General features: G+C 32.4%; 1 protein-coding gene across 1 annotated transcript in view; it reads right to left on the bottom strand.

Annotated features, from left to right (window-relative positions):
- The window catches only part of LOC131850286 (mitogen-activated protein kinase-binding protein 1), a 99,452-nt gene continuing 84,011 nt past the window's right edge, over positions 1-15,441 (bottom strand). The window contains exons 23-36 of the mRNA XM_059200499.1: positions 14,616-14,702; positions 13,323-13,447; positions 12,657-12,804; positions 12,230-12,377; positions 11,903-12,075; positions 11,177-11,303; positions 5,971-6,084; positions 4,655-4,782; positions 4,091-4,232; positions 3,074-3,190; positions 2,674-2,784; positions 2,263-2,379; positions 1,732-1,899; positions 1-1,123 (exon numbers count right to left, since the gene is read on the bottom strand). Coding sequence (XP_059056482.1) covers positions 966-1,123; positions 1,732-1,899; positions 2,263-2,379; positions 2,674-2,784; positions 3,074-3,190; positions 4,091-4,232; positions 4,655-4,782; positions 5,971-6,084; positions 11,177-11,303; positions 11,903-12,075; positions 12,230-12,377; positions 12,657-12,804; positions 13,323-13,447; positions 14,616-14,702 — 1,863 coding nt within the window. The 3' untranslated portion in view covers positions 1-965. The remainder of the gene's footprint in view (positions 1,124-1,731; positions 1,900-2,262; positions 2,380-2,673; positions 2,785-3,073; positions 3,191-4,090; positions 4,233-4,654; positions 4,783-5,970; positions 6,085-11,176; positions 11,304-11,902; positions 12,076-12,229; positions 12,378-12,656; positions 12,805-13,322; positions 13,448-14,615; positions 14,703-15,441) is intronic.

Genomic DNA, 15,441 nt, shown 5'->3' on the forward strand with positions numbered 1-15,441 from the left:
GTATAATTTGACCATAACAGCGTGGTATATGAATTAGCAACACCAAACTGGAGTAATAAATGTGCAAAGAAGAGAAGTAGCTACATCTCTATTATTTGCTAGAGAGTGATAGCATTACAGTCTGTTCCATTTCGTCAATTATTGATGACATTTTTTTTATAGTAAAACTAGACAAGTACATCCAAAATTACGGTCTCAAATATTGAGCATGCCTCGAAACCAGTAAGCAAGCTGAGCTTTCCTAATAGTTTATGCCCGTAATGCTTTAGGACAGGCTAGAGTCCCAAGTGTGCATGTTTTTATTAGGTGGGTTGCTGTCAACTTTGGGAACCATTTCAAATCGTTTATTCCTTGACATACTTACTCAATATCCTGCAGTAAAACATATAATTTTATCGTGCGAATAAAATCAGAGTTTTACAGTGTCCCTCCCAGATTGCGTGGAGTCAACAAGATGAGTATGTACCATACCCATCTGTTGTGTTAATCCCGACTTATTTACGACATCTATGACATTTGATTGATAGAAAAATATTTTTCATTTCTTTAAAAAAGGCAATGTTTTACACAAAATCTGCACTATATTCTGTTACCACTTAAACCTGTACTTTCATACCTTGGGAAAAAGGGACTGTATTGTGTGATATTCTTAATTCACAGAATCTGTTTGTGCTATATGTTTGTGCTGTTTCTAACAATATATTGCGGTAAAATGTAAGCAGTACGTTTTAGATGACAAAATAATGTATCTATGAAAGCGATGATTATGACACATTATTAATATTATTCTAATTAGATAATTGTTATTTCTTACAATCAAATGTCAAAAACAAGCCATAGACAGAATTATTATACACTAAACGTCACATTCATTCTAAATTCAAATACTGAAATCACAAAACTCGAAGAACACGAACCGTAAAATTAATTGTTTTAAAAAGTCTTTATCACATGTTAGGCTTATACTAGCTCTCCGCCCCGGGTTCTCTTGATGTATTTGGCGGTAAACTCTGCGGACTTTGTGGGAACTGATTCACCATTTTCGTTTGCATCATATTTAATAAAATATCGGAGTATTGCTCGAAAAACGATAGCGCTGTAGTGTTCCCACCGTTGCCTGCTTCTGTAAACCAATTTGTACAGTTTTTATCATAATTACAGTCGATAATATTCTAACACTGATACATAAAGTAGTATTATTTAAACTTTGCATTATTTCTAAAACTCAAGTTCCTTGTTTACAATTACAATTGAGAAAATTAAACTCTCTTAGATAGTTACAAAAATATGTAACTATACTATTATATAGTTACATGAACAAATAAAGCGTCAACTTGTTTGAATTCTCAATACAAATTAAGTTTATTATAAAATTAACATATACAGACAATCACAACAAATACCATCACCTAATTGACTGTAATTGCAATCAATGTGGACATTTTGATTTGATTTGGAGACTTATGTTAATTAGTGAATGAATTTATGAAACAATTAAATTGATTAAAAAACCCTTTTAGATTAATCTAATCAGGATGAGAATATGAATAAATGTTAAGGTAGTGATTTTTTTTACCAATAATTTAGTTATAACTAGATTACAAATAAACCCGTGACAACTTTACCACCACCGTTAGCACGCCACAAAACGTCACGATATTCTCATATAAACTCGAATCTACCTTACTCGGCGGCTCAGTGGCAATTGTGGTGGAAACTACCACAAATTACCTTTCGAGACGAGATGCTCCAACTTCTGTCGGGTGGAATCCACGTTTAAACCTTTGTAATCGCCGTCGTTGGACGAGAGGCTGTTTAGGGCTTCGCCTCCATTTTGTGCATTTCGCGTCACAACGCTACGGAGGACCTTTTGAGTTTCTACTATAGCCGCTTCGAGACCTGTTTATAGTAATTACTTATTAATAATACTTTTACTATATATATCTCGTGGCATATATGCTAATTATTATATATCCTGGTTTACTGCAATATTCCTCAACAGATAAATGCATATATCTATTAATATATAAATAAAACATGTTTTTTATACTATGATGGTGTCAAACAAGCACACGGCACATCCTGTTGATCCAATTATTTAATACACTGGTAGTATAATGATAAGGTGTTTTTTAATTTATTTTTATTTGACTCTAGCAAGTTTTGAGTTGTATTAAGTCATTATTGTCTTAAAAATAAAACAGATTACACTAATACCCGAGATAAATCTAAACTTAAAAAACTAAAAAAAACAATATTTACCGCTGATGTCAGCAGCTGAGTTGGGCTCCCTCTGCAGACTCGTGTACAGCTGGACTACTTTGCATGCGGTTTTCGTCAGTTGTTCAGTCAACGCGGAGCACAGCTGTGATGACGTCACTACAACGATTAACCAAAAATGTGGCATTAATTTGCTAGAAATGTAATCACTTATAAAAATTTCGTAGTATTTGAAAATTTTGCAAAAAAAACACAAAAGGAGTAAGGAAAGGAGTTTACGATTTACAGATTCTACTAAGCCGCCAGGAGCGTAATAAATTACCCTAAATGCACGCTTTTCAATAATTGATTAAGGGCATATTGGTTTCACAATTACTTTGTCACGAATAAAATAGTTTTTAGGCATCATAAACTTAATATTAATACATTTAGTGGCGAGATTAAAAAACTCACTATTAGCCTCCTGAGCGACCTCCTGTTTAGTTCGCTGCCTCGTGTTGGCCGTCAGCCGCGCGGTCACTTCACGCGCCTTCGCTGACAGATCTCGTTCACTGCCGCTACGCCCTGTCAAATAAAATAAATCAATTTAATTATATTTATACAAACTCATGCTCGCTTCTACGTCTGCTATATCTATTTATTATCACTATTATATTTCCATTGCTTCATAAATGATTAACAAAAGAATCTTTTAAATTTTTTACCCAAACAATAAATTAAAAATAATTGTAATTTTTCTTACCTTTTAGATAAATAACAACAAATCTATCTCCATTTTTTAGGAACTCATCATAATTGAATCAATAGTTTGGTTTGTGTCGTAATTTAAATGAAACTTTAAATAGAAACTTACCAATACGCCGCTGATCGACTGAGCCTGCTCTCGGGCGAGGTGGGACTGCAGGTTTCTCCGTTGGCCTCTCCTCAGCCTCTGAGCTGGATTCCTCCTGCCCCCCAGTCGAGAGACTCACTGTGACGTGCATGTTAGTTCATTATGTGCGGTCTTATTAGACGATGTGGACATAGTAACTACCTACTATTACTACTTTCTATTGTGGATTATATTACTAAATAATACTTCTAGTTGACTAGTAAGTTACTACATCTCATATTAAGATTAAATTATTATATTAGGATTAATACAAATTATGAAACTTATTTGCGAGTATTGGAGAGCACGAAATATACTACATTAAACCATAAATAATTTATTAGTTTAAATACAAACTACGAATTTTATTTACGATAGTTGGATGGCATGAAATTGCACCTAATTTTCATTTTTTACGAAATTTATTCCATGCTATTTTTACCACTATACGTATAGCATATATATTACATAATATATATGCAGTACCACGACTAATGTGTATACAATATATAATGTAACACATCTCTAGTTGGAAAAAAACTTATGATCGAACGGTATCTATAATTCGTTGTAATGTGATTGATATACTCCATATCTGACGAAATGGAAAAACTAAAAGAATTTAATAATAATATTATAAACTGATATAACAATATTCATACATACTAAATCAATTTAATCGATTTAGTATGAATATTGAATTCAAATCGAAGAACGTAAGATGTGTTTTGCAGTTCTGTATACTGAACTGAACGGTAGAAAATAAGAATTAGTAGACTAAACATGACGTTCATTAACAGCTAAAATGTCCTACTTGAATAAATGACTTTTGATTTGATTTAAATACATTAATTTAACTCATTGAGTATATTAGAGAGCATGTTTCAAATGTGCATTTAATAAATCTATATGAATAAAAATTACTCTATTCTATTCCTTTACCTTCATTAGTATTAATCTTTAAGAAAGTTAAGTTTTCTAAGGATTTGATAATCGAACCTGCACTATATGCGTTGGCCAGTCCTCGTCTCCGGGCTGTATTCGCAGCTACTTTGTTCATGGAACTGATGGTCGGTCGCATTAGCCCCTGAGACCGATTCGGCTGCGGGCGCGACGGTTGTGGATCGGATTCAGAATCGCTCTATAATGAAAAAAATATAGATACTACTTCTTTTAAAAATATATGTACCTCTGTTATCCTCAAATGTTTATTAATATAGAATGTTCACACCATTAGTTTCCTCTTATGTACAATTGTTCATCACAGTATAAGCAAAGTGTAAATATTAATATATTTATTAAAAAAAAATAGGACAACAGCCCTTACTTAATGGACTTTCGCAAATAACCATAATTTGATATATAATACTTAATATAAACTCCCATGGATTACAACAAGATATATTTAAGTAATATATTGAAGTAATGGCTTGAAAAATAGCGCAGATAGGGCAAAATATAATAATATTATTATGACAAAGACACATGCTTTGTCATAATAATATCATTTAACAAGATTCTAAAATCTAGAATAATTTTATTATTATTTAAAACACCAAATACCTGATTATTTAAAACACCAACACTCGAACTCCGGGTCATGTTGGATTTATTATTATAGCGAGGTGACGGACGGACGAACCCGCTGGGGGATTTAGTCACAGGTGCTGGTTGGGCCGGTTTCGATGTGCCTATAATATTAAGATTGCAGATTGAAAAATTAAGTATTGAAATATCTAGTACTTTTAGTATTAGTAGAAATTGTCTATATTTATATAGTTATTACTGCAACAACTAAACAAAATCTAAGAACACACTATTTCTTTTTCATAGAAATAAGACAGTAAACGCTTCACCACATTAAAGATAATTATTATTAAATAAAAGGCTCTAATTCTCAAAGGTGTTATGAACATATATTTATTTGTGTAATAAAATTATTCATGACAAACTAACAAGATACTGTCCATCATTCATAATAAAAAAATAATTAATAAAGAATAATGTCATGACAAAGTCTGATAACTGTAGATACCGTATTTGCTCGTTTTTAATAAATTTGTTATTTTATTTAATTACATGTGGAATACAATATAATAATTTTTAGCAAATCTATAATATCAATTAATAATAATTGGTTATAAATTAAAATATATTTATTTTTCAATACGAATTGAAAAAGCAATATTTTTTTATTCGTGATTACCAATTTAATGTAAATAATTTCCATGACAATACATTTTCTAATAAATAATTGAAAATTTATTTAAAATAAATTCAACATGCCGCTACAGATTTTTACACAGATGAATTAAGTTAAACAAAAATAATACAAAAAAGCGATAAGTCACCTTCTTATTTGTCACATTAATATCGTTGCCCTAAATAATTTTATAAACGTCCAATTTGCCAGCTCATCTACTGCTCTCTAAAAACTAATTGTCTGTCAGATATGAGAATAATTTTAAATATATCACAATAAAACACATAAAGCTTGCACAATAAGCCCAAATATGCAAAAATTTATTTAAAAATATAGTTTAAATAAATGAAAGAGTAACATGCAAATATATTTCCGTAATTTAGGTTTGAGTTTTTGAAATAATTTTAATGTAGGCATAAAATTGTATTATTAATGCCTTATTTATTTGGTAAAACTGAAAACTTTATTCAGAATACTTTAATATTTTTATATATTGACTTGTGTATAAAATTATTAATATCTAAGAAAGTATTTTAATTTAATATATGTTACATGTATATAAGTTACAATTTCTTTTATATCGTAACAGAGTACGGGACAATCAATAGTCCGAGTAAGTTTGGCAAAAGGTAAAACCTTCAGGGAATCCAAACAGTGGCAGCCTATCAGAACCTACCTTGTGGCATTCTCGGTGCCGGCATAGGTTTGGCAGCGAGGTCGGACAGCGATATAGCCCGCCTCATCCCCGCAGACTCCTCTTCAGGCTCAGACGACATGTGGTTGCGATTGACTGATGGTATACGCATATATAAATAACATGCAAGCTATCTGAATAATTGGTCAATTTGTACTGCTCGATAATTTTTATCCATATGAATAAGAACTATGTTCTGCTGTTCGTCAAATTTATGAGTCTCTCATGAACTCAGTGAATATGCAGGCGGGGGTTAGAAAGAGAGTTCCGTATTCCGTTTAATTGACGAATCGCCAAAGTGACAGACGTACGCGTCTTCACCCCGCAAGAACACTATGCGCGAACTTGATGGGCCATAATTATCATTTTATATTCTAACTCTTTATGTTTCTTTATAGATGTTCATCTATAAAGGAACATTATTTAAATACATGATGCTGATTGTTACAATAACTAATTTCTTAAGATATATATTTTCTCAATTTCACTGAAAAATTATCGAGCACCAAATACATAATGCAATCATCTAATTAATTATCGATAACCAAAAAAAAAATCCACTAGACAAGCTATTTTAATAAAAAATCATAATTTCAAGTGTCAAGTGAAGTTAAACAAAAAACGATTAACTAAAATATTGAAACACTGAATAATATCAAAATGACCATTCCTTCAGATGCAGAACCGGCAAAAGCAAAGACAAAAATATCACTATGTCACTTCACACGTGCACACATGATTGTATAATAATATAACATGCTATAAAAATAAAATAAAGTGACAAGCTATGATTTGTGATGATTTGTGAAGATCAGCCAAAATAAAGCTAGATGAATATAGATAATAAATATTTAATAATAATCATCGCCGATTTAAATGTTTGGCTTCTTCACACAGATCACAAATTTGCTAAAGATAACGTCGAATTTGGAATAATAAAATACATAACGATGTCTAAAAAGCGCAAAACAAAGGGACATCTATTTTTTTATATATATTTGCCAAACATGCTTCCGAACCTTGCGCTGGCGAAAACTTCGATGGAAGGACCGGAGTTTGGAATGGCACCCTCTTAGCTAAACAAGAACCTCTCACGACATTCCCCGAACAAATTATTGGACGAATTTTACTCGTTGATGGGAATATTTTGTTTTCCATACACAATCTCGGAGTAGGCACCCTTATAACCTTCCTAAAAGGTGTTTTTGGACGGTTGAACCCATAAAAAGAAAGTCGTTTTGGTGAATTAGTACAACTGGAACTTGTAGTGGACGACTCGTAATTTTCACTATCTAAATGAACGTCAGTTTTTGGTATTACCATTTCGTTGTATACTCTTTGTTTCAAATTTTTTGGAACATTTAAATCTGTTTTCACAGTATTATTTAGTTTAATTTCCGTTTCACTACAACCAACACCTTCGTTACCAAAATTTTTAGTTACAATGTCACTTTCGTCCAGTACTGTTACCAGGCTACCGATTTGTTCGGAATCCAATATATCAGGCAAGCTTAGGTTACGTTTAATTTCTTTATTTTCAGAATTTACTTTTGTATCTGCATCCGCTTCTTCCAAAGTCAATGACGTAAAATTTGGTACTGTAGTCTGTTTAGTTGCTAATTTTTCAAATTTCCTAGATAATACCTTGACTACACCTTTGCCAACATTTATATTAGCTTTTAAAGGTTTCATACGCCATTCCTTTAATATTTTCTCTTGTAGTATTTTCCTCTCTTCCATTTCTACTAACTTATTTATAATTTCTATTTTACGTTCGATGTATTTATATTTTTTTATCTCATCACTAATTTCAGTTGGAACTATATTCTCTTTAGTATCATTTTGTCGACTATGACATGGTTGAGGTAAATCTCTATCGTGTGAAATTTTCATATTAATTTGATCTTTAATACATTTTCCATAAAATTTATTATCTTGTTCGGCGTAATAATCTAATGAATCTTTGGCATAATCATTGTTGTCTTCCAGAACATCTAAAGAATCCATGCTAACCTGTTTCATTCTTTCTATTCTTTGCAACGCATAAACTTCTAAGCTATCCATTTGTATTTCAGATTTGTTTTCATTTACATCTTTTTCTTTAACAAAAATGTCAAAAGTCTTTTCGGAACTATCAGAAGTATCAATTTTATTGGAATTCTTGTCTTCTTCTTTTTTATTAGCTAAATAATTTTTATTTTGCAAACCATCTAGCTTTGCTTTATATTGGGATGATATGGAAGAACTAAGGTTGGCTTTATCTAACCCTGCTTTGAGCCTATTATTTATTTTTACAGAGGATGTTCTTTTGATAGGTTTAGGAGGTTTGTGTGGAACGAACTCCATTGTAATTTTAACGTTGTTGTTTTTCTGTGACCCCCTCTCAAGGCTCTTAGTAACATTATTATATTTAGTACCGTTAGCTTTATCCTTATTCATTTGATTTTTACTGACTTTTGTTTGAGCGTTTCTGCGTATTTGTTCTTCGAATTTTTCAAGATTTTTCTGGACATGTGAATTCCGTTTTTCCATTAAAGTTTTAAGTGGGTTCGGTTTTGAAGCCGGTTCGAGCACAACTTCGAAACTACAACTCTTAGACTTAATCATAGTATGCCGGTCACAGCCTTCCATTTGACTAACATATTTATGTTTATCTACAAATTGAGGCTGTAGAGACTTGCTAGTATTAGCCCTGTAGTCAGTAGTATTCAGTCTAGGTATTTCATCTAACTTTTTTTTCTCTTTCGTATACTGCTGTACACTATTTCCATCGAAATAATACGCAATATTCTTCGCTGGTGGAGGCTCCTTTGATGCAGAATCATAGAGACTTTTCGACCTAGTCACTGTCTTATGACCTAAAAGTTCTGAAGTTGGAACTTCAAATCCATAAACTTTACTAGCAGGATCTTTCGAGCTAATACTCACTGGAGTGGTATCTTTATAATTAGGGCTCGTACCTTCCATATAATTATTAAACATGTATCCACCAAAGTATGGAACATTGTTAGGACTTGATCCATAACTTTTCGATGTGTTATCGAATTCGTAGCAACTTTTACTGTTTCTTGGAATCCCTATACCTTCATTTCTTTGCTGACGTTTAGGCCTAGTGCCTTCGAATAACATTTCTAAAGGAGCACTCTTCGTACATTCCGAATCATCTGATAAAACGCTTTCCAAGGAATTGCAGTTCGTCCTTGATAGCTGATTATCATTGTCCAAAAACATCTCATCTGATAACACGGATTCTTGGCTACAACTAGACTTTATATATTTTTTCTGATTCAAAAAGAAGCTTGCACTACTGTGTCTATGCTTTTCCAAATACTGTCCATCGGGTTCATTTATATTTTCAAATGAGCAATTTTGGGAATCGTTCAAATTATATCTACTACTATCAAATTTAGCTTGCTGGAAAGCCACTTCATTCCCATACTTTAAAAATATTTCATTAGAAACGCTAGAACAGTTTGAGTTATCACTAAGAACAGATTCATTAGAACGTGTCACACATCTTTTAGTTAACACACTTTGGCATCTATATATATTAGAGTAATTATAATTAATTGAATCTTCGTCCATAATATCATCAAGATTTGAAGGCATATTTCGAGGTAATGTAGAACTTTTCTGACCAATGTACTGTGGTTTGACTGGTACCGCGGGCTTATCACTGCCATATATCTCGTAATTAGAAATAGCACGTCTGGGAGCTTGTAATTTATTATGTTTTCTACAAACTTTTTTAGAATAAAGCTTATTTTTACAACTTGCATCTTGGCTTAAACTACAATCTTCTAAGGAATCAGAAGAAAAATTACCATCATCTTTTTCTTCTACTTCTTTAGTCGGGTGTATATCTAAATCACTCTCCGCATTTGGTCCATAATCATCTAAATCACCATATTTTTTAGTTATTTCTGCTATCATCTTCTCTGTATCTGTTTTTATAGTGTCCACAATACTTTTTCCGTTATCTTTCAAATGTTTGCTATCAAATCCTATAAAGAAACTTAAAGAATTTCTCTTTTTAGGATCTAAAGAATTTGTTTGTGATCTTTGTTCATTCTGATTATAGTTCTGACTTTGTGCAACTTTATCAGTCCATTTACATTCTTCCGAGACCGGTGAAACTGGGCACGATTTGTAATTCTTAAAAATGCTTCTAGCATTAGGTTTAGGTTTCGTTTGAGGTTTATCATCGGGTTTTAAATTTAAATGGAAGTTTCTAGGTGGCACTTTTGGACTTGTTTTATCATCCTGATTTGTAAATAATCTATTGAACACTTTTGATTGAACTGGTTTTTTACCTATATCTATAGTAAATGCCAAAGCTTGTTTCTGAGGCAGTTGTTCTCTAAATACAATAGGCTTTGTTCCATACGGTGTAAAATTCATAGTACGTCTATCATTTTGAGTTTTAGGTATATTTGCATGTGGCGGTATATAAGGCGCTACATTTTCTCTATATTCAGGTATTATTTTGTTTAAGTTCGCAGGAATGGCGTAAGGATTCTTGTTTCGATAATCAATATTCATATTAGGGCATGGATTTAGGCTATCGAAATAATTTGAGTTTAGACTGTCCAGGGTTTCCTCTGGACAGGGGTCAGGGGGTCCTGGTTAGCGTGATGGGGGAAATTTTAAATGTTAGTAGTATATATATGTTATCACATCTAACAAGAAATATATATACTTATTAATATTTTGACCAATGTGTATTATTCAAAGATTAATTTAAAATATTTCTTGTCAGACTATAATATGTAATAGCGAATGTTTATGATGTGTCACACTCAAACTTTAGCAATAATTTAAAATCATCCTGTAATTTATTACTGTAATAATATCACTAGTAATTTTTACCATTATATGGTATGAATAAGAAATTAAAAAAAAAAATTTGTAGTTTAATAAATTACTAAAAAATATTTATCAATAAAATCTACAGACATTATATTCCTACGGCTTAATGGCTCAATCTTTATCTTATGACATTGAATGATTTCAAGTAATTTCGATGAACTTGCGTACATAAATCTGTTGGGATTCAAATAGTACTTAATTAAATTATTTATAAAATCTCTTTCCAATAGAAATAAGAACTCTGTTGTAATTACATTACAGTAATAAATTGTTTGAGTTAATAATTATTCATAACACGCCATTATATCGTAGTGCTCACCATATTGCCTCGTATTGGACGGAACAGCCATAGAGATGGGTCGGGCCCGCCGAGAGCCATCTTTTTCTGGTACGTAAGACAGATCTGTCGTAGACTGGCTACTTTTCAAGTTTGATCGGAATGCAACCTGGTAAAGGGAAAAATTATTTAGTATTAAATGACTGAAATTATCAAATAAACGCCATTTTATTCTATTTTGTGCCATTCCATATAAAAACTAAATCAACTTAAGCGTCGTGGCTTAGTGGATAGGAGTAATTACATCGATTTAAACTGTAAATTCCTACGGACGCAATAGTCAAACGTGAACATACGACCTTCTGGTCCTAAATCTACATCTAACCCTCCTAAGACAGCAATAATAAACCAAATTAATTCGTGAGACGTCGGTAAAATCGGACTGTGCCCCGTTGAAATAAAATATGCCTAGCGATATGGGAATATTAAGTGTTCTATTCATTAACAAGTCGAAAGTTAACAATGTGTCTTAACTAACCCTATATGGGATAATAGTATATAACTAATGTGACTGGAGCGAAATGACTACACAAATATTCAGTAAAAAGCAGGAATAATTAACGTGTATATTTCCTAAGAGAGCTCTCAAAAGTGACATATAAAAAACCTATGGATTAAAATAATACAATTATTTAAAATAAAAGTACGGTAGACACGCTGTCAGTAACAATAACCAATGTTCTTTGTATGTAGTAGGTATATACTCACGCTTTCAAGCTGCCGCCGTGTCTCCAGTATTCGCCTGGTGAGTTCCTCTCGTTTCCGTGCCGCTTCAGGATCCACGTGTTTGCCCGGGGTCCTCGGTGCTGGTGCTGGAGCCGAAGGTCTAGCTGCTGGAACCGGAGCTCGCGACAAGTGTTGTGATGATAGAGATGTGTTGCCTTTAGGTAAAATTGTATTATGAGTACTGAACATAATTGACTTATTCATCGAAAAGTTAGATGCACTGCATTTGAAAACGATTATGAAAAATTACTATGACAATCAAAAATGTGCTTTATAATAAAAGAGTATTGTTTAGAATCGTCTACCCACCTCCAGTTAGTGAAGTCTCCAAATCGGCGCCACTCAAACTGTCGAACGCCGATTTGATATACTTCTCTCGACGACCAGCGGTGTCGATCGACTCGCATGAACCCGATAAGGGATTCCTTTCTGTGTTGTCACCAGATGGAGTTGAAACCTGTAATAATAATTATGATGTCTATAATATATATCCGTTATAATCTCTGAATAGCCATACTTATTTTCTGGGCTAAAATATCCAATTTTATATAGCTGGTAAGTGGCCATAGTAATTCGCTACCATCCATAATAAGCATGTATACATGAAATGGACCATGGCCGTCAAGTAACTCGTAAAAGTTGTACCCAGACACGCATTGCCATTAAAATAGATGAGGCAAAGATGACGCAGATGGCTTTATACAAAATCGTCCAGCTCGATAAAAAAAATACTTACCTCATCGTCATCCGAGTCGTGCCCCGAACCACTGAGCGAGGTCCCACTTGGTGGTAACTCTAGTCTAGGCGACTCCCCTTTCCACCTCTTAGAGCGACGCACTGATTGCCGCAACTCTTCGGCATCCATTGCGTTCACCATAAACTCACTAAAAAAAATATCTCATGACATTTCACACAGCACCATATACCAAGCTAAGCAGAGCCTGTGTTATGGGTATATCTGATATAAACTCATTCCTACATATAATACCAATATTTGTACCGTGCGAGGAATCGAATCCGGGACCATTGGAATCGGATGTACTAAACCGCTAGACCACCGAGGGCCTCATAAATAAATATTCATGTTTTTCAACATAATATACTCAAGTTACAGACCTCAAAACCTGTGAACATGGATTTGCTTGATATCAAAACCGTTTCTAGTCAATAAATAAAAACCGAGAAAGACGCGAGTCAGTGAAACATGCCGATAAAATAAGTAGTTATCCTTTTTCTTTATATAATATTTTATATAAGAAGATATAACAATGACTATTTCAGACATCAATGGTTGACAATTAACAAGTACTATTAAAACTTGCCTTGTTATAGCAAAACAGAAAAGCAGTAAATAAATAAATACTTTTAGGGCATTCTGAGCAAATAAAGTTAATAAACAGACCTTGGGGTGTTGGCCTCATTGTTTCCCGGATAATAAGTAGGTCGGTTACCACGTTCAGAAGATGAGGTTCTCTCACCGTCCGATATGTCCTCAATGTCACCATCGTGCTCCGTCGACTCCTGATCCTGGAAAATGAGAGCCCTTTAAAGTAAATCATTTATACAGGATTGAAAAGTATTATTTTTGACTGAACTACATTTTTTGTGTATATCCTTTTTAAATTACAAACAAATATTCATGAATTCGTATAAACAAAAGATCACTAATTTTAGAAAACGAAATTATTAGATAATATACTATGCCTGAAAATTATTTTTAATATTTGTACATATTATATTTACTTATACTTTTTATTTATTATATATATAATATAATAGCAAATAATGCCATATAAACTATTATATTACAATGGCTGATGTTTGTAACGTCTTGCATTTACTATGATGGTGACAAAAAAATATGCAATAATAGTTCTATGGTCAAGGTAAAAAAACATTATAATAAAAGGCTGAATAGCGTTTCACATAACCTACTCCAATAGCTGTATTTTCACCAACAAACACATACAGCTCCCCCTCACTTTCACAAAAACAAAACACATGTAATATATTATACATCAGAATAAATACATATTATTTTAATGACATTATTATGTTATTGGAGATCTTTGAGGGAGGCCTATGTCCAGCAGTGGACGTCTTGAGGGCTGCGATGATGATGATGATTATTTTATTGCATCATCATCACCGCAGCCCGGAATTTAATTTAATTTAAATATATAATAACCCTGTACAATTCACAGAGCGCCATCTAGATGAGTAGAGCTTGTGTCATAGGTACTAGGCAACAGATAAAAATACTTAAAATCATTTATTTTTGTAAATACATGTACATATATTATGTATGTATTTACAATAACAAACACCCCGACCAAATCAAACAATTATACTCGTAAATACAAATGTTTGCATACTGTAAGGTATCAAACCCGCAACCATGTAATAGGTATACTAAACTGCTAGAGTACCTAGGGCATCAGGCCTATATCAGGCTTATGTTTTAAACTAGCATATAGGCAAGTTATATAATCTAAATGTATATATATACACAACGGTCACCTTTTATTATTACTGGTATTAAAAGGAGGACAAGATATCTCAATTTGAAATTAGTCCATCTCACTCTCAAATTTTATAATCTCTGTATCATTTAAACGTGTAAGTGAAATAAAGAGTTATAATACATATATATAAGTACGGACCATAAAAAACAGAAAAAAACAAAATATCGAACCTCGTACTTAAAACTGCCGAGCGACGAGTCGTCCGTATGGTGCCGAGTTCTACCATCACCCGTTCGGGTATTGGACAAAATAGTTACCTGGTGCCATGAGAAAACAACAAAACATAAGCACGCCACAAATAAAACGAGCAGGCAATTCAAAAACTTTAATAATACATACTGGGATATGGATATCGCTTCTGAAATTGAAACAAAATGCCATTAATGTAATGGACATGCCATTACAGACTCTTTGGCTGACAATATACATCGAATATAAATATGTATGGAGATGAGATTTCTTACTTCTTGCTTAGTAAATGTTCAGTCCTTCTTAACATAATATCCTCGGTAAAATAATACCGTATATATGAAAAAAAAATTCAAAATATCTACAGAAGCGTTATCCTAGTACACCAAAATCGTAATTACTACAGATTTACTTACGTATTAAGGTTTAAACATTCAATAATAAAAAAGTGTTATTAATTTAAAATACTACTAAAATATGAAATTATATTTTAATCGAAAATTGAAAAATATTATGTGCTTGCACAATACGTAAATCTTATACATTCACAAAGCAGAGTTGATATGTTATACTTTAAGACAAATCACTAATCATTCTAAACATTCAATTGTATTTATTTTTACATTAATAACACTTTTATTATTATAAGCATAAAGTGCATGAAAACGAAAATATACTTTATTTACAGTGAACAAAAGGTTCATTATTAGTATGAATATATACTCTTATATATAGGGTCATATATATCATTTCGTGAATAAAATAGGATAGATGCAAAAATTCATAGCAATATATTATTAGTATACA

This window comes from Achroia grisella, unplaced genomic scaffold (genome assembly GCF_030625045.1).
Source record: "Achroia grisella isolate CSIRO2021 unplaced genomic scaffold, CSIRO_AGI_Agris_v1 utg114, whole genome shotgun sequence".
Classification (NCBI taxonomy): domain Eukaryota; kingdom Metazoa; phylum Arthropoda; class Insecta; order Lepidoptera; family Pyralidae; genus Achroia; species Achroia grisella.